Consider the following 20,132-nt stretch of genomic DNA (forward strand, 5'->3'; position numbering starts at 1 on the left):
ACATGTATTTGTACACATACGTGCATGTACACATCTTTCTCCCACCATTTTTGTGTTCTGTTGTTTAATAATTGCCTTCTCCTCCTTAGATTCCAAACTGCATGAGGCAGGACTTGTCTGTATCTGCCACACTCACTGCCTCCTCGTAGTGCTTAGCACAGCTTCCTGTACGCAGTTAAGTGCTCACTAAGTAACTCTTCAATAAATGAACAATAAGAGCTACTAGAATGTGCCCGGCATTGGGCTCCATATACTCTCTCTAATCTTCACAAAATGCGGCAAAGGATGGAGAATGAGCACCATTTGACAGGTGAGGAAACCACGGCTGCAGAAGGCCAAGTTCAAATCAGGCAGGTAAGATCTGAACCCACGTCTCCTGATCCCCAAGCTGAGGGGCCACTCAGTGTGGCCACCCCAGTGGTCCGCCCTCTGGGGCTCGCTCCCCCGAGACACCCATCTTGCTGCTGTACATGCAGGCAGTGTCCACTACCGCCCAGCTCTGGGCACACCCACGAGGGCGGGAGCCCACACAAACACCCGAAGGCGACCAGCCAGCAGACACAGCTGCCCCACCAGCTACGCCCCAGATGCCTTGAGAGCCCCAGGGGAGATGAGGTCAGAACTGGAGCTATCTATGATTACAAAGCTACATGACCAAACAGACAAAAAGCCCGCTCTCCAGAAGTGACGGTGTGCAGGGCTCTGGGCAACCTACCGGCATAGTGGTAATTTGCTAAAGGATGACATTTTAACCTGACTGGCTTCCGCAGCAGCAGCATTTCCAGAGCAGCCTGTAGACCCATGGGAGAGAAAAAGTGAGAATCAGTAATGGCACTGGGTATCCTTGGAAGACTATCTATCTGATAGGGCCCAGGGTCGGGGGGCTGGAAGGAAAACCAGAGGAGACTTTCCTAATTGGGATCTCCATTCTGGTCGGCACCCAAAAGGACCTATCATACTAATACCTCCCCTGCCCATGTCTGCAGCCAGCTGGTCATGTCACAGAAACACAAGTGGCAGCCAAAACCCAACTCCTTCCTTGATGAGGGCCCCAGCTTCAGAGATATGGTGGGGCCTCCTCTGCATGGAGGCTGAGTCTCTGAGGAAGGGTTCCAAGGAAGTGAGTGGGTGATTTGGAACTGTTTTGCAGAAAAATTGCATGTTTCATCACAACTGAACATAAACAGCTGTGTGAGTAATAACTGTACTACACACTGTCCTTCCAGAGAGCCTTGCTAGACGACCCTTTCAAATCTGTCATCAGCCTCGCTGACTTTTTTTTTTTAAATGGTACGTGTGGAGTTGAGCAGTGGATGGTTGAGGGGCAGAACGAGGTATAGAATCTTGCTACTCCAAGTGCGGTCCATGGACCGGCAGCACAGGCGTCCCCTGGGAGCAGGTTAGAAATGCAGCACGTTGGGCCCCACCTCCAGAATTGCTGAATAAGAACATGCACTTTAACAAGATTCCCCAGGTGATCTGCGTGCATGTTCAAAGTTTGAGGAGCACTGCTCTGCAGCACTGATCTTAAAGGGTCAAGAAGAGTTTTCCTACATTCTGTAGAATCCTTGAGGGTTATCAGTAATCTCATGAGAAAGGAGTACTGGTGCATTTGTTTACTTTCACATTTTCATAAAAAAATCAAAAAGTAGAAGCCAGCTCTGGTAGAAGAATCATGTGTTTACTAAAGGGGAAACTGAGGTTAGTGATGAAGCGCTCTGGCCAGGAGTCCAGGCTGAGCAGGCAAACGGTCAGCTCTGATTCTGAGGAAAGGGCACCGAAGTCCTGGTTTGGGGATGCCAAAGAACTGCGTCAGAAGCAGAAGAGTGATACCAGATGGTGCACAGCAAACATTTCACTTTGGTAAGGGGAGAAAACAGTTCTGTGAACGTAGGGAAGACCGATCATCAGAGCATGACGGGCTATTTTAGGCCCAGTCTTGCTTCAGGAAGGCCTTCTACCTCCATCACTGGAGACCCTTGTTCTGACGTGAACTACAAGACTGCTGAAAGGAAATTCTAGTTTCCTAAGACAGACGTTCCTATCATCATTTCTTAGGAACAGATGTGTAATCAGAAGTCCAACTGGAGGTTCTACCCTGCAGGCTTTTCGATCTTGACCTACCCATTGAGATAACGAAGTCGGGAGGCATACTGACTGGTTATCATCTTATGACTTGGTTGTAGGTACGGTACCTGAGACAACACAGAAACTTGGGAAAATACTTTTCAGAATTCCGACATGAGGAATAGGAACTGGGAAGCCTAGTTCTCACGGTTTCTTACCATCACATCACCTTTGGCCTCGAAGAGAGAGTGCAAAGCAAATTCAGAATTGGTCCCTCCACCTGGCAATGCACTTGAACAGCACAAATTCAGGAGATTCTCCACTGTTGGGAACAATGAGAAATGCATGAGAGAGAGCTCAGTATCATAGGAAAACACAGCAATCCTGGAGCCAGAGAGCCCATGAGAAAATTCGGCCTTTCCCATCCCGTTCTTCCCACATTGTCAGTACCTCTTTGCTGGAGGTCGTGGTTTTCCAGCTCCGGCCAGGGCTTCCATACCAGGGTGGCCTTGTGTGTGTCCTGGGCCAGGGCAGAGACATCCTGGAGTTCTGGGATCTCTGCTTGGAATCTCAAGCCAATATTGATGCGTCTTTAAAGACAAGAAGAAAAACTACAGTGTGGTCTTCAATTTGAGGCCTAGGGCAACTGTCAGGAACTTGAAAAAGAAGGAAACCAATTCCTTCTGCAAGAAGAATGCAGGGGCGTTTCCTCACAGTGTGATCCTAAGATTCCGAGCATAGCCTTTGCGCTGGGATGAGGAACGGCCTGAAGACTGGGGAGAGACGCTGCAGAGAGTGGGGAGAAGCCTGCCTGGGGCTTCAGAGGTTCCTATAACTAGGAGAGGGAGGGCGCTAATTCCAAGGGAACAGCTGCCCAGAGTATGGCCGATGGTACCACTTAACCCAATGGGACAAATACAGAGTGCTTATTTCACTTGTTATCCCTTTCAGATCACTTTCACTTAAATGATCCCATGTGAACCTCACAAAGACCTCTGATGTAAGCAAGGCAGTGATAATTATTCCTACTTAATAGATGAGTTAACTGAAGCCTAGAAAGGTTAACTTGATAAAGATCAAATTAACAAAATGGTGCCAGAACCAGGTTTTCTGATTCCTGACTCAATCTACTCACCACTCTGCCATCTGGCTTCTTCTGTGCTTTTCCATGAAAACAACCACCTTTCTCTTCCATTACACCCCCCAACTCAAGTAGCCAACAAGCCCACCTGGAGGACCAGGCAAGAGTCTTAAGGAGGGGGTGGGGGAGCTAGGGCACTTGGACAGAGCCTCGTAGAGAACTGGGCACCCTGGGAAAGATGTCTTAGTGTCACTGGGAAGTGAAGGCATGTGGCCCCCACCAAACTGGCCCATGGAGCCAAAAAGATGGGAATGTTAGGCTCCGAGCTTTCAATGCATTGAGTCTTCAGAAAACGCCTTGAAATACCAGCAATTATAGGGAAATAACAGTACTTGAGAAATACCATGATCCTATAATTTCTACAGCTTCTCCCCAAAGTGGCCACTGTGACCCCAGAAGTACTAACTACACTTCTCAAAGCTCCTCATCCCTTTTCTAGGCTGAAGTTCCATTCTAAAGAATAATTGGCTTTTCCTTACGGTTCAACGTCAATGGTCTGCTCTCCGGGCCCCGGGGTGACCGTCACGTTGCTGCCATCGATGCTGTCTGAAGCACAAAAACCAGAGGTCACTGGTCAACAGGGAAGGGGTACTTAAGAAGCTAATGCAAATGAGCAGTTACCTGAACAGTCATGACAGGACCCCTCTCCTAACCCAACCCAGCTGGAGTTACCTCAGCTGCCCCCAAGGAGCTGGATCGAGTGTGGTGCTATGGAGCTTAGGGTCCCTCACTTCTCACACAGGGTGAGACACAGCTGCCCACTCTAGTCTGCTAAACTGTCTTGTTTCTATGAAACGGTTCTTGCTCGGGGAAGAGATCCTGGCTCCGCGCCTCTGCTGCCTGATCGTCACACAGCGCGCTAAAATGCCCAGCTGCCGTCTTGCTTATAATCCTCTTTGCACACCTCCTTAGTATATTTATTTTGGGTGCCGTACATGTTTCTCCAAGGCACACTTCAAGTGTTTTTCCTTCTCCCCAAGAAACTGTAACGATCGCTTCAGGCGTTTGTCCCCACGGCTAGGCTGTGATCCCCCTGAGGAGAAGTATTCTAAGTATTTCTAGCACCTAGCACAGGGCCTGGCACACACAGCCGATCCGCCACAAAGGTCTGTGAGGGAAATGAGGCCGCTAAAGCCGGGACGCCTCCCGGGCGACTCACTGGAGCGGCAGAGCAGCACGCGCGGCGTGGGCGTCAGCGGCGTGAGGGGCAGCTGCGGGTGGGCGCCGGGGCCGTGGCCGGAGATGAGCACGGTGCTGAAGAGCCCCGAGCCCTGGCGCACCGGGCTCAGCATGGGCGGGGGCGTGTAGGGGGGCAGCTCATGCGCGGCGTCCAGGAGCAGGTGGTCGCCCAGGACGCGCGGGGAGCGCAGCTGGCTCTGGTACAGGGTGGCGCCCGAGTACGAGGTGGCGGGGTTGGGGTGGTAGGAGGGCGGAGGCGGGATGAAGAGTGGCTCCGGCCGGTGCCGGAACTTTTTCTTGTCCGGCGCGGTCTTGAGGGGTTCCTCGGCTTTGGCCACGCCGGGTTGATGCTTCTTGGGAATTTCCTGCAACGGGAGGAATGATCCGGTATTCAAATACTTGGACTTTTCCCACAGGCTGTTTCCACAGGTTGAGGGAAGGGGGACCGCGGGTCTAACGGGGACTGCCCTTTCCACTTGTCTGACCCCAGCATCCTCTATCTATCTTAAGAGACAGTCAGTCACTCCATTTCAGCCCAGGCCAGACCTGGTGGGTTGACTGGGGAGAAAACTTTGGTTTTGGAGGACATCCCTAATGTCTGGAGAGAGATGGGGGTGGGAGGAACAGTGAGTGGGCATGAAAGAAGAAATACACATTCTTCACTGCTTATCACTGCATTCCCATCTGGTGAGAGGAGTCCAGCTGAGTATGCCCTTTAATTCCCCTCTGTTCCCTGGGGACAGATAACACATGTTCTGAGAAGGGGACAAAATAATCTATTCAGGGAAGCTGGGCAGAGGCCATGGCGAGGCCCAGCCAAGGCTCCTAGGAATGGGGACCCACACTGGGCTCTCCTTCAAGGTGATATGATGGTTGAGGAGAATCATGTGGGATCTTTAAGGCCCACCCGGTGTGCTCTTCTAGAAAGGGATCTGGTATACCTCCCCCCTCACCATCCCTCACTGCTGCTCCCAGCACTGGTGGCTCGTCTGTGGTAAGCCCTTCTCCTAGACTGGCTTCCAGTCAGCAGGGGAACCAAGCTTAGTCTGGAAGGAAGATGTGCCACATGGATACATAATACTAATAAGTAAACATATGCACGTCAAGAGATAAGCAGTGCATGCCAAAGCCAGACAAACAGACTTGGCTTTGTGCCAGCGTCAGCCCAGAAAACCCAGCACTGGGTGTGGCTGCAGAGGCAGCAGAGCGGTTGTGGGGAGGAGGGGGATACCTGCAGAAAAGTTCTGGGCAGTCTGTGGTACCCTCCCAGGCCCTGCAGGCCAGTGCCCGTCACAGGCTGTGGTTCCTCACAGCTCCTCCGCCCAGGGTGGACCCTGAGTAGGAGGCAGCAGGGGTTGATGGGGAGGGCTGGGTATGGTCAGGTGACCAGCCTCCTCCACGCCATGTGACCTGCCCCAGTCACCCCTCAGCTCTGGGCTCCTCTCCCTCTGGGCCCCTTCTGCTGCCTTCTACACTTAAAAGCTGCCCCTCCTGTCTTTCCCTCAGCTTAACTGTCTTCTGGGATGCTGTCACAGCCCTTAGGAGGGGAGTCTAGGGAAGCAGAGGGGTGGGTAAAGGAGAAGGGGCAGAGGGCCCGTCAGGCTCCCAGCTCACCCCCAGGGGGCTCTCTTTGGGCCAGAGCACCCCAACCTGCTTCCTTTCCCCACCAGAGGGCTCCTCATCGCCTGAGGCTGAGGCGGAGGAGGCTGAGGAATGGGGAGAGGACGTCTGTGCCCTCCAACTTGGGGAGCCACCCTGAGACTTTACTCCCTAGTCCTGGGTAACTGATGAGGTCATCTGAGCACATGCAGACCCCATGTGACTTCAACGCTGCACTGAAGTCCAGGCCTCTGACCACGGGGCCAAAGGTCCCTTTTGGGTTCTTTTTTACTTGAGCCTCTGGTTCTGTTACTCCAGCTCTAAACTGGGACTTTCTGATCCTCCAGGCAAGGCTCTGAGACCTCGGACCCAGGGAAAACACCCAGAATGGCAGATATCAGACCTGGGTATCACTTGAGAGGAAATACTTACATATTTACAGAGGTCCAGCCAAGGTATTCAGACTCTGGAGGCAGGGCCAAGCACTGAGACACATTTTAAAAGCTCCCCAGAGTGCGGACAGCCACTGATGAATCCACCCCCCGCGCTGGAAATCGAGGTTCTGAGAGGAGGAGGGGCTCAGCTGTCTGCATCCCAGCTGGCTGGGAGCAGGGTGGGGATCATAACACAGGGCTCCTCCCTGGGTATTTTAATTTCTTTATATTAAGTGTCAGGACCTTGCTCACATTCACTGGGTCCTACCTCCGTGCTTCTACTTTGGCTCATCTTATCCCAGTCTCTCTAACCCTTCACACAAAGCCAAGTTCACCTCTGACTTCAAAACCCTGCTCAGAATTCCCCTCATGATGACCTTCTAAGCAAACTCACCCCAAATTCCCTTGCCTTACCTCGGTCCCTAATTACCTCAGCTGCCCAGGTGTCTTCTTCTCCAGCCACATGCAGGGCATCACCGTTTCTTGTCTGCTTTGGCCTTTCTCTCACTGTCTTGAATTGGGGTAGGGGGTGCCTGGGGCTCTGACCCCTGTGTGACTAGAAACCTTACTGTCTCCAGCTTTAGGCTGACAGCTCCCCAAGGGTGGAAACAGCAAATCAAGAACTTCCCTGGGCAAAGAGGATGCTTGGCTGTGTCATTTCATCACTCTGCCTGTTGCTGGCCCCCAGGACCTGCCAGCTGTGAGAATCCTCACCTCCAGGGGTTCTCCATCCTCTCCTCCTCTGAGCCTTGCTATTAGACACAGAACCAAAAACACTCTGGACTTTTCTAGTTCTCTTTATTATCCTCTCTGTCCCTATTCTGGCCCAACCCCACCCTCAGGCCTCCTGGAATCCTGGCAGCCACCTATTCTCTAAGGACAAATATGACCCAACACACCACTGTGGGGGGAGGGGTTGAATCTGATGTAGCCAGTCACATGGGTTATAGACTCCCCAGGGGAGGGAAGTGGGGAAGGAGAGATGGGGTTGGAGGGTGGAGAGAGAGAGAGAGAATGAGAGAGACAGACAGATCTCTGTCCCAGGGCCAAGCTTAGCTGCTCGGGTGAAGCACTTGGAACTTGAGAAAAAGAAGAACCTAACAGTGAGAGAGAAACACGTATCTCTTTGCTTTCTTGAGACTGGGGCTGGTGTCTCAGTGGAATTACTTTGGGAACCTTAATGAATCAGGTCCTCTGAGGTTATTTATGCAGGGGTGATAATGAAAATATTAAGCATCTGGTAAGGCTGACCGACCATCAGAAAGGATTCCAGGGCTACTGCGTGGAGGACCTGCTGTGCTGGGGGTTTATATCTTTGGCTGCTGGATTTGGGGAGGTCTGGAGATCGTAGTGGGGAGGGCCAGGGTCCTGGGGGTAGCTATTTACTATCCAGGACAGTACTTCCATATTGTAATAACTGTGATTACCAGCTGAGTTATCATCTCTGTTTCAGCTGGGAACATCTTCGGGTCTCTCGGAATCTAACCCAGACCACTATTAGCCTGGTAGAATATTAAGTGTCTACTGGGTAGCAGGCAGTGCGGGCAAGGAGGCGATTCCCAAGGTGGCCACGAGAGCTCAGCCCTGAGAGGCCAAACCACGTCGGAGATTAGGCCAGTGACCCGGGCAGAGTTGCTTCCATCTCTAAGAAAGCAAAGGGATGTCCCCACCCCAGACAGGCGGGACAAAGCAGCAACTCACAGCAGGCGGGTGGGGGGCAGCCCCTTGGGGTGAGTGTGGGGGAGAGAGGGTCATCCTCACGAGCACAGGCATCTCGTCGTCCGACATCAAGCTGGCGGGCTTGTCTCTGGCCGAGGGGGCTGCAGCGACTGCTGTTGGCGAAGCCCTGAGAGCTTGGCTTGGGTGGGAGAAGCTTGACAGGGACAGACACGGGCATGACCATGGGCGTGAGGCTTTCTGCCTCGGGAGGGAGCTGCGGTGGCGGCGGAGGCGGAGGCGGCAGTGGCGGCTGGGGCTGAGGCGGCGGGGCCTTCTCTCCTTCCTCCTACACAGACAATAAAGGCTTTGATCCTGGGCTGAGAGCAGCTCTCACAAGGGGGGATGCGCTTTGCTCTTCCTGAAAGGTTCCTGGACATCACGCGTGGGTGACAGAGAACCACTGCAGAGTGGTTTCCTTCCTGCCCTGCCCCGAGTCCCTCAGCTCCGGGGATGCCCGCAGGCAATGGACGAGGCACTCTGTTTTCTCCATCTAAAAAATCTTGACCATGTATCACTTGTATATTAAAATAAATAGTAAAGAAATATTTTTGTGTGACTGTCATTGCTTTTAAAGAAAAGGATATGGACTTATAATCAGGCAAAAAATAGGACAACCCACATAAGCTCTTGTGCAGAACCTCTTGATTCTATGGGCCTCGGTTTCCTCACCTGTTAAATGGAAAACAAAGCTCTTTTAACTGGCATGGTCAGGAGATGGAGTGAGCTGGGTCACACCAAAGTGTTTTGGTGAACAGAGAGTGAATCCTATAGATTTAAATTAAGATCAGCAATATTCAAATTGAGCAAATGATCTGAATTTTAATCTAACTCTAAAACTGCACGAAGAGTTCACTATATGGATATTCTGCCTGGATAATCCCGAGGGCATTTAAAGGTCTTTGGATGCTAGAGTCTAAAGCGAGTGCCCTGGGGAACAGAAAATGCCAGCTGGGGGCCTGATGGCCACATTAGCTTTCCTTGGCCATCTACCGCCGATCTGGAAAGTCCAAGGGACAATGGTCTTGAGTGCTTCAAGCAGCAGAAGTTAAAAATAATGTGCACCTACATGTTTTCTTTGCTGTCTTCTCTAGGAGGTAGAGAGGCTGCGATAAAAGGATTTCTATCACCTCCGTTCTGGGTTCTTGTTCATGAAGCCAGTTGAAGTGGGGACTGTATGACCTGGGGGGGATCCCAGCGTCAAAGCTTAAGCACTTCTGTTAGGGAAGGACTTGCGTCCAGGTTCCCCGAGTGGGGCTCACGTCACTCTGTCTGACGGCAGCGAAGCAAAGCAAGCAGCACATGGCCTGGGAGGGCCCGGGGGGCTGACTCCTGCTCACCTGTTTGAGGCTGGGGGAGGCCCTCATTCCCCCGTGGGACCGCATGTGGCCGTTCAGGGCAGGCAGGCTCTTGAACTCCTTCAGGCAGATGGAGCATGTCAGCTTGTTCTTGGCATCCAACTGCTCCCCAAACACTCCTTTTGGTTGGCCACTGCTCAAGGGTGGGGCCAAGTGGAGAGGACACGCATGTTGAGGACGCGGAGTGGAGACTTATCACACCCACAAGGAACCCCTTGCATTCATCAAGGGCTTCCATGTCCGTGGCCCCACTTGTATCACCCTAATCCCCTTGAGAGAACTAAGCCCAGTTCACAGACGGAAAACCGAGCTTCAAGAGGAGGGGGGGGGAGGGTATAGCTCAGTGGTGGAGTGCATGCTTAGCACACACAAGGGCCTGGGTTCAATTCCCAGTACCTCTGTTTAAAAAAATTAACAAATAAATAAACCCAAAATTACCTCTCCCTGTTAAGAAAAAAAAGAAAAAAAGAAAAAAAAGAGAGGGCATGCTCAGGATCATTTAAGAGTTGAATACAATGTCCTTCTTCATTCTGGGCCTTCAGGTGCTGGGTTTTCCCCCTGCCTCTGGCTTATTACCCTTCTACCGTCAGCAAGGGCCTGCCTCTTCCAGAAGCCTTCCTTCAGAGACATATGTCTAAGTCCTCTGGTTCAGCCTCCAGACCACACATCTTAGCAGTTTATCAGGTTCTGGCTGAGTCTTTAATTACTTACCACGCCCATAAGCGGAGGAAACAAGACTGTACTATTGACGGCGGCAGTCTCTAAGCTTAGCTCTATGCCTGGCACACAGTAGGTACTCAAGAAATACTCAGTGAAAGGACAGGGCACAGAACATGGGCTTTGGAGTCTATCCCAGCGTCCCTACTTACTTGATGTGCAATCTTAAGCTCTCTGAGTCTCAGTTTTCTCATTTGTAAAATAATAATAATAATAATAGCTAACGATGGTTGAGTGCTAACTGTGTGCTAGGCATGTGGTAGTGCCACCCACCCTCACTAGGCTACTTTATTACACATCAGCTAGAGAAAGAGTAAGCGCTCAAACATAATAGCTGCCATTACTGTTCTTATAAATGTCTTTGAAGAATTGATTTTGAATTTGGAAATGAATCATGAGCGGTAACTCAGGAAAATCTCCCAGTTACCCAAAATGCCAACAAGCCTCCATGCATCCATCTTACCTTGACTCCGGGGACCCTGGCTGCGCTCTGCCATCAGGTAGATGCATCTAATTTTGAGCCATGCAGGACACCAGAAGAAGGAAAGAGAACAAACGTGTTTCTGATGGGAGGAGTCCTTGAGTGGTGGGAACCGCAGGGCTTACACTTCTAGGATCCTTCCCACTCTCCATCTCAGGCTGACCGGGCTCATGGCCACTCACACCCTTGCTCTTCCACATGAGGCTTCCAGAATTTTTTCTTGATGCTTTCCAACTTGGCACCCCACCCACCTTAGGGAGCCCCACCAGCCAAAAGCCCCACTAACACTCGATCCCCCACCTCCCTCCTTCCTGTTTTCCCCGTCCACCCACTCTGTGCCCAGACAGGCTCCATTCCCACGAGAGACACAGAATGGAGATCTCGACAACAGAGCATCACGCTGGAGGCCTCCTGCCGGAATTCCTTTTCAGCCTTGGCCATGACTTCTTAACTCTTATATTCACAAAGGCTCTCAGTGACTACTGGCCTGAGTCCTAAGCAAAACAGGGTCAAGGGGAGTTCATCTCTGGCCTTCAGCCTTCACCAGAGCCCTCTCTCCATCCATCCTGATCCTTCAAGATACTCTCCTCCCCAACCCTACTGCTACATGACTGTCCCCTTGGAACATGCTAGCACACAGTAGGTGGTTTGGTGGTCAAATACATTTGGGAAACAATCAAGAGTTAATAAACATTGCCCACAGGCTGAATTTGGCCTGCGGACATGGTGTGCTTGGCTAGACTATAAAAATCCTTAAGAAGAATGTCATTAGATGGGGCATCTGCTCTCTGTCCACCACGGTCCTTTTTATCTCACTCTAGGCCATTTTGCTTATTGACTTTACCTGCCCAGATCGTGTGGGCAGCTAAGGTTTTCACCTCTGCAACTCCACGAGGCATCCCCTTCGGAAGATCCACAGTGTACATTAGCATATTAAAGGCTCGGAGAAGCCTAGCAGAACTGCAACCTGTTTCACTTTAAGAAACCCCAAATTTCTTCATCCAGAAAGCCCATTCCCCTCCCCCCAGCGCTATCCATTAAACATTCTATGGAACTCCTGTTCTGAGCAATATACTCTGAGACATACTATCATAATGTGGTCTCCCTCCCAAAATGGGAACAGTTTCACAGGAAACTCTCTGAGGATACAGATCTAAGGGGGACCAGACACCCCCACTGTGTAATCCCTGGGCAACTGAGCAGGCATTGACCACTACGTACATCATTTCAAGACCTGATAAAGGTATTCTGGCTGCCTCCTTAGGGAGATTATAAGCTCTATGGGCAAAGGACTGAGTCAAAACCGATTTTGTATTCTGATGGCCTAGAATAGACAGTGTCTGGTTAATGTCTGTGGAATAAAGAAAGAAAATATGGAAATAAAGAGTTTGAGGGGTCAGAGAGAGGACTGGGCCCCGCAGAGATGCTGCGCCGGCTGGTTCATTAGCACACCGAGATACCAAGAGCAACTTCCACTGTGAGAATACCTGGGGCCACATGGCACTGGGAGACAGCTGCTGGTGCTGAGGTCCCATGTTGTTGAGGTGGATGCCACTTGGGGACAGAAGAGGCCGGTGGGGGAGAGCACTGCCGACCCGGTTCAGGTCCGAGCTTGCAGGGTCTCCCATTCCTGTGTCTGGAGGTCCCAGGTCCCCGTGGGAGCTCAGCATGGCCTGGGCCTGCCTGTCGCTTGGATATGTCTTGGGCTGACTGTCCTCATGCTGCTGGTGCTGGGGCAGGTGGCTCTGCTGGTACAGGGGGTGGCCGTAGGGCTGCTGGGGCTCCTGGTAGTAGTACTGGGGCATGGATCCCAGCTGGATCAGCTGGACAGCGTGTGCCTGCTCCGGGGTGTACTGGTGGGGGTCCCTGTGATATGAAGGGGGCTGCAGGTGCATCTGTGGCTGCTGTGGCTCTTGCAAATGCTGCATCATGGGTTGGGACTGGTAATACTGAGGTATCTGCATTGAACCCTGCCGCTGCTGCAGCTGCTGTTGCGGTTGCTGCTGGGGCTGTGGAGGGCGGATCTGCTGCTGCGGCTGCGGCTGCATTTCTTGCATCGACAGACGCTGCTGCCCCACCGGCTGCTGTTGCTGCTGCGGGTAATACTGGTGCTGCTGTATCTGCTGCATGTGCTGGGACAGCATCTGGGGTGCCTGCAGTGACTGTCCTCCCTGCACAGGCATCTGAGTCAGTGGCTGCTGGTAGTCATAATACAGGTGCCCCTGGCTTGGGTGCTGCCCCACCTGAAGAGCTGGTTTGGACAGCCCGCCAGTGAAACCAGGGTGAGGCTGCTGGGGGACCTGTTGGTAGCGGGAAGGGAGAGCCGGTGCTGCGGGCTCCACGGGCTTCTGGGACAGCAGCTGGCGGAGGGCACTGTCTGGGGCTCCGTCCATCACTGCTGACTGGGTATGCAGCACCTGGGCCATATTGTTGACCTGGATTCGCAGGTTTTGGTTGGCAAACACCTGGGTAAAAGAGTCTAGCTTGTGCAGGACACCACTGGTGAGCTTCTGGGTCCGGATCTCGCTGGCCTGGGAGTAGGTGTACTGGTAGCCATCAGTGGGCTCTGCCTGGGCTGGTGCCCCCCACATCATGTTCGAATTGGTCAGGTTGCCACGTAGCTGGACATGGTTTCCAGGCCCTGCATGGCCTCCCCACCCTCCCTGCCTCGAGGTATCCACTTGGCCCAGGTTTTTGGAGCCAACAGGCAAGCCCAGACCATCCCGAGTGTCTTGAGGGAAGTGGGGGGAGATGGGTGATGCCTGAGGGGCATCCATTCCAGCGCCGGGGACTGTATTCCCATAGTTGTGGTTCAGCCCGCCGTGGACGCCAAGTGGTGGCTGCTGGTAGAAAAGGTTCTCACCACTGTGGGCCACGTGGTTGGTCTTGTATAGTTGCTGATCCCCCATGGTGCCCGCCTTGTTCGTGAACGTGCAGCCACAAAACCATAAAAAAAAAAATGTCAATGACACAAACCCGAAAGGACTGAAACCCTGAGAAGCTGAGAGAAGATGTCCACACTACTCCACGGCTGACATGTCCATGACTGTGGCTGGAGCCAGGTGTTCCTGTCGGTCTGTACCACTCATGTGCAGAGCTGGGGGTTTTACATCCTCACCCGGGCTGAGGTACGGACCAAACACCACCGTGGTGAAGAGATGCTGCTCACACCTGCAAGACAGGATGCAAAGGGCAGGAAAGGATTTACCTGATGTTTTGCAGTGAGCAATCATACCCACCACGACCCATTACAGCAATAAATACAAAACAGGAGCCTGGATTAGAAATCGGCAGTTTCCAGACCTGCCCCACCTTTACACTGAGTTTACAGATCTTGACCCCCATGTGAGATGTGAACGTTCTAACTTTCAAGCCATTGCTCAATGGCTCATTAGTTTACTGAGTTGCATTGTTTTGCTCACTGATTAATTCATCCATTCTTCTGTCACCCTGCTATTGAAAGCCCAGCCTATTCGAGGACCTCTAGGGAATGTGAAGAAGTTTAAGACATTCATTCATCAATTCATCTGGTCAACAAATACTTATAGACACAGACATCTACTAAGTGTAAGACATGATACTAGGGAATGATTATGACACGGGCCAGGTCTCAAGGAGCTTACAGTTAGAAGAAGCAATTGGTCACGTCAATAACTACAATACAAGGAAGAAAGAGATGCATGTACTAAAAAGGGAAAAATAACAGGCAAGAAACTCACAGACTGGAGAGCGTATTTCCAGAAGAGCAGAATTGGAGAAAGTTTCAAGGAAGAGTACTGCGCAGGTCAGTCAGTACATAGCTACCGGCTTCCTTGTGGTCCCTGCTTGGGGAAACATCTGTACATGGTGCTGACCACCTGGCTGGAAGCCTACGATGTGGCCTGACTCAAAAAAATAGGCTGGGCCTGTCAGATTCCTTCCCTTAGAAACATAAACCAGGAAAATTTGAGAGACTGCTCTAGTCTGATTTGAATCCATACAGGTTCTTTCGTGAACTTCAAAGTGGGGTGTGTAAACCCCCAGGGAGTACATGAAGATTTTCCAAGCACTCCAGCTCACCCAAAGTTTTAATTTCCAGATCCAGATTTTTTTTTTAGGCTCATACTTTTTTATTATATATCATTCGACTACTAAAAAAACCCAAACAAAACTGGATTATAACAACTCATCTCAGAATGTTTTCCAACAAAAATTAGGATTTTAATATCCAAGTCTTTTTTTTCAGAAAGCAAAATTAACATAATGCAAATAAGAACATCTAATTAATAGAACATTTAGTCCTAGCCAAAATGTCCATCAGACATTGGGTCCACAAGACATTTGGTTCATGCCGAAACATCCCTGAAATTTGGTCTTATCCAAAACATCCAAAAGACATTTGGTCCATGTCAAAAGGTTCTTGACATCTGGTCTTACCCAAAATGTCCATAAAGCATATTTGGTCCATGCCAAGTGGTTATGGACAGGACCTGCGTCTGCTAACCAGTGGTAGAGGTGCAAGTTGTCCTTTTATACCTGCTCTTTCACAACAGCCCTGCTTCTTTGTAGAAGAAAGACAAACCTCTTATTCATTTCCTCCCAAATCTTAACTGGGCTTATGCCCCAGGGATAACTCCCCTGGCTGCCACACAAGAGGATGCAGAACACTGAGAAAGTGAGCAACTCTGATAAATAAGCAGTAAATCTTCTTTGCAGGTTGGGTGGTTTCCAAAAAAATTTTTTTAATTAGGAAGGCCTAGTAGAGGTAATTAAAATGTAATTGTTAGTGATAGATCCCTATGTGATTTGGCATTTGACTCAGAAGTAGATCAAGAACTGAGTTGAGCCTGTTTTAACAAAACTTGTATTTTTATCTATTAGTTTATGCAAATGAAGGTTTTCAGTGTTTATATCTATATAAATGAAAAAATGGAAATACAACCGATGCTGATCCTTGTCTCATATCTCATGCAGCAAACAGTATTCTTTCGTGGATAAACGAAGAAACAGAAGAGATAACCCAGTACCAGCAGTATTCTGTCTCTGGACCTGGGTGATAACTGCGTGGATGTGCTCCCGCTGGGATAACCTGAGCTGTACACTCTGACCTCATTACATATATGTGAGCATGTTATACATCAATAAAAAAATTATTTTAAAAAGTCATCCAGTGTCATCAATTCACTGGGATACATTTTAATGTAAGTTTAGTTTTTATTTATTATTTATCCAAATTAATAATACATTTTATGTTGTTTTGATCAGTTGCATACTATTACTTAATATGCATTGAGTTATCATTACAGTCATAATCATAATGATAACTCAAACAGGAAGGAAATTTTAATACTTAGAGCTTTATGATTTCAGGAAATTGAAAAAGTTTTAACTTCACATAAAATTGTTACAGGGAAATATAAGGAAACAAACCAAGGAGTTTTAAGCATAAAAACGTATCACGTTAGGATAAAGTTCCACAGGGGAAGTGAAACAGAAATAAAATTTCAAGGAGAAAAAGGAACACTGACTATTAACAAAGAGCATGTTCATACATTTTTTTAAATGGATGATGGCGGGTATCAAATTCCTATGGTGTTTAGATTCCACTGGATAAATTTAAAACAGTGATGTAATAGTTTTACTTAAAAATATCAACGTTTACAATGTACTGGGAATTGCATCTTCTGCAGACGTATGATAAAAAATGGCGATGTAAACTTAAAAATGTGTGAGGGGGTAAATGGTTTTACAGAATCCTTTTGTGGGGGATTTTAAGCAGGAGGTTTGAAGACGACTGCAGTAGGTCCCTTCCAACTGGGTACTAGCCTGAGTTGGTCTTTGACCCTTTCTGAATGAAGGAGATGGACAAGTTCAGGGAGAGGGGTTCGGTATGGTAGAATGAACAGTGGAACAAGGGAAGCAGTGGGGGAAACACAGGCTGGCCAAAGACGGCCGGAGCAGATGCTGGAGGTGCAGTTATGCAGTGAGTCATGCATGGCCACAGGAGGCTCCAGGGCAGGGGCGTAAGGATGCTGCGTGTTGAGGCGCTGAGCTTCAGAAGCAGGGAGACCAGTTCCCTTTACTGCTCACCATGTGGTCTCTATCACCCGGGAGCTCGTGAGAAATTCGGACCTGAGATTTATTAATCAGAATCAGCATTCTACCAAGATCTCCAAGTGATTCTTGTGCACATTAAAATTTGAGAAGCAATGGACTAGGAGGCTCCTGCCACATCCAGGAGAGATGTAATTAAGACCAGAACTTGGACAATGGTGAGCAGGCAGCAAGAGAGAAATGAGAGAAATGTCCACTCTGCTGCCGGGGGAAGTGACTCTGCTTCCTCCAAGTGTCCTTCGGGGGCTTATGACCCTGAGTCTAAGGAGACACCCTTCCTTTTCTCACATGTTCCCCCTCCCAATATCCCCGCTCACCAGACACACCCGACTGACCCCCCAGTGACCACTCTCCACATGGATGATCTGAGCTCTTAATCAGCTGCCTCCTGCAAATCCCCACTTCCACGTTCACAGGCAAACTCTACATCCTCTCCCCCTCAAATGGAAGCTCCTCCAAAGACTCCCCCTTGACTTAGGGCTCCACACAGTTTGTCCCTCACAATGTAACCCTCTTCTCTTTGTTCTCCACTCCCTCCCCGTCCCCACTCCCAGCCACTCTGGTCTCCTCTCAGTTCCTTGAACTTACCAAGTTGCCTCCCACAACAGGACCTTTGCACATGCTGGTCCCCCCGATTTGGAGTTTTTCCCTTCCCCACTCCACCTCTTCATCCAGCCAAGTTCTAGGCATCCTTCAGCTCTCAGTCCAAACTATACTTTCTCAGAAAATCTACCCTGACCCCAACCCCCAAGGCCACATCAGGGTCATTTCTTTTATGTTCTCATAAAGCCTTATTACTTTTCTTCAGACCATTCTTTTCAGCCTGTAATTGTATTTCCACCAGGACAATTATTTGATTAATGGATCTTTCTCTATTAGAGCAGGGACCATGTCTTTTTTTGCCTATGGTTCTATTCCTCAAACCTACCACAATTCCCAATATAGTGTAGGCCCTCTGATAAGAATTTCCTGAAGGATGGGCAATATTGTTGAATGAATCAATAATAAATGAAAAAAAGGACAATAATGATCAAATGTCCTAATGAACTGATACACAGAAAAAGATACCCAGTGTAGGCTGAACAGATGAGAAATTCTCATGAAGAATAGTTAGGCTTTTTACCTAGGTCCTGATGGACAAATAGGGTTTACAGAGATGAGAGGGAGGACTAAGAAGGGTATCCAGCTGGGGGAACAGCATGCATACAGGCATGAAGTCAGGTGCAGGGGTCTATGCTGGGGCACCATGTCCTTGTCAGGCATTCACCAATGATCAGGCTGAATATGCATGGTCAGTGATAAATTGCGGGGGCCCTAAAATAATGTTCAGCAGCATTATTCTGTGGGCATTAGGCTTAGAGATATCAGAAGGCTCTGCCTGGCTTAAATTTCACCACTTAACCTTCCTTGAAAGCCTCGTGCCAAGTCACCTCCCCCAGGAAGAGCTACCTGTTGAAACTCACCAGACTCTGACCACGATCTGATCTTGTGTCCCTCCACCAAGCCCCCATGGGTGGAATGGAAGCTGTGTAACTTTACTTCTGTTGACCTGTCTGCTTTATTGTGTTCCCAAACTGCTGGGCAAGTACTACTTTGTGTTCTGAGCTACAGGAATCTACTCTCTATTTGTTGCTATTTTCAGACCTGGGAATGTAGCTTATTTACAAGCACAGAACCCTAGAAAGTCAGAGGGGAGGCTCTCAAAATGTGGTTCCCGGGCCAGCAGCATCCACGTGACCTAGGAACTTGTTGGAAATGTTGACTCTTGAGCTCCACCCAGACGCCCTGAATCTTGGGGAGGGGGGCCCCAGGAGTCTGTGCTTCAATGAGCCCTCCTGCTGAGTCTGACATCCTCTCAAGTTGAAGACCGCCTTAGAGGTCAACGAGTCTCCCCACATTCAGATGGAGTAGAGTTGTAACTGCTGGGCCTAGACCAGACTCACAGCAGTCAGCCATCAAGAATCATATAATGAAAGAAGGAAAATGACTTTCCTAGGAAGACGTAAGGAGGTAACAGCAAAATCACACACTACTTATTTTACATTAAATTTATATACTTCTTGAATAGGTACTATATTCACTTGGCTCAAAATTCAAAAGGTACAAAACAGTATACAGAAGAGTGAAACTTACCCCAAATAAATGCTTGAAAATAAAGTGAAAAGTTGGAGCACAATTTTTTAAAAGAGTATATGCCAAAACTCTTCCTCCCACCCCTGTCCCCAGACACCCAGCACCCCTCCTGGGACAACCTGTCAGATTCCTGTATATTCTAGAGATATTTTATGCTCACACAAGAATGCCTGTACACACCCGCACTCCTACCCCCACCACACAGGCGATAGCATGCCAGGCCCACAGTTCAGCATCTCATCCAGAGGCTATTTTAAACCTACCATTTAAAATCTGGAAACCGTTCTTGGTGGATTAGTCAATCCCATAGAACTGTCATAATACCAACTCAAGGTTCAAGTCTTTATTATTTTTCTAATAAGGTAACTTGCTCTGCTCATTATGGACAACACTTCCTTTTGGGTAACTGGCACCAAGAGCTTTTTCATTCATGAATGAATTCCCAGAACTACTGCTTTCACATTTCTTTGGTCAATTCCTTCCTTAGAGCAAGACTCCAGGATTCCAGATTCGGCCCCACAAAAAAAAAAAATGTCTGCTCGGAACCCAAGATGCTCTCCCTTTCCCCTGAAGCATTGTAGTCAAGTGACCTGCTTCCGAACCCACGTCCCCACTGGCTGTCCAGTCAATCAGAGGAGGGACAGCATCCTACCCTGTCTTGTGACCCCAGTGACTGGGACACAGCACATGCTCCAGAAACACTCATTGAGCTGAAACGCTGCGCCAGGCAAATGAGACCCAAAGCACCTCACCCTGGGTCTCCATGCTTCTGACATGGACCAAGGGCCAGATTTCACTATTTTCCATTGATGGCCCAGCCCCCTAAAGTGCCAGATTTACGGAATGCTGTACATAATAATAAGGCTCTACAGAGATGTTTTAGCACACAGTTTTTCTTTCTGGACAGGGCTGGCTAGTCAATATTTTCAGCTTTACGGGCCATATGATGTCTGTCATAACTCTGCAGTTGGAAGCAGCTATAAACAATATATAAGTGAGTGAGTGTGGTTGTGTTCTAATACAACTTAATTTATGAACACTGAAATTGAATTTTATATAGTTTTCACATGTCAAGAAATTATGTTCTTTGATTTTTCTTCAACTATTTAAAATTAAAAACAAAACAAAACAAAACAGAAAAAACCCTTCTTGGCTCACAAGCTGTGTAAGACCAGGCAGGTGCTGGCTTTGGCCTGAGCCACAGACCCCTGTTC

At 49.3% G+C, this 20,132-nt stretch overlaps 1 protein-coding gene across 1 annotated transcript in view; it reads right to left on the reverse strand.

Annotated features, from left to right (window-relative positions):
* TRERF1 (transcriptional regulating factor 1) overlaps positions 1–20,132 on the reverse strand; it is a 194,240-nt gene that overhangs the window by 24,231 nt on the left and 149,877 nt on the right. Inside the window, 10 exon segments of the mRNA XM_032463084.1 lie at positions 716–791; positions 2,286–2,389; positions 2,518–2,657; positions 3,688–3,754; positions 4,368–4,752; positions 8,182–8,247; positions 8,249–8,425; positions 9,477–9,627; positions 10,675–10,721; positions 12,180–13,863. Coding sequence (XP_032318975.1) covers positions 716–791; positions 2,286–2,389; positions 2,518–2,657; positions 3,688–3,754; positions 4,368–4,752; positions 8,182–8,247; positions 8,249–8,425; positions 9,477–9,627; positions 10,675–10,721; positions 12,180–13,601 — 2,635 coding nt within the window. The 5' untranslated portion in view covers positions 13,602–13,863.

This window comes from Camelus ferus, chromosome 20, assembly GCF_009834535.1.
Source record: "Camelus ferus isolate YT-003-E chromosome 20, BCGSAC_Cfer_1.0, whole genome shotgun sequence".
In the NCBI taxonomy this organism is placed as follows: domain Eukaryota; kingdom Metazoa; phylum Chordata; class Mammalia; order Artiodactyla; family Camelidae; genus Camelus; species Camelus ferus.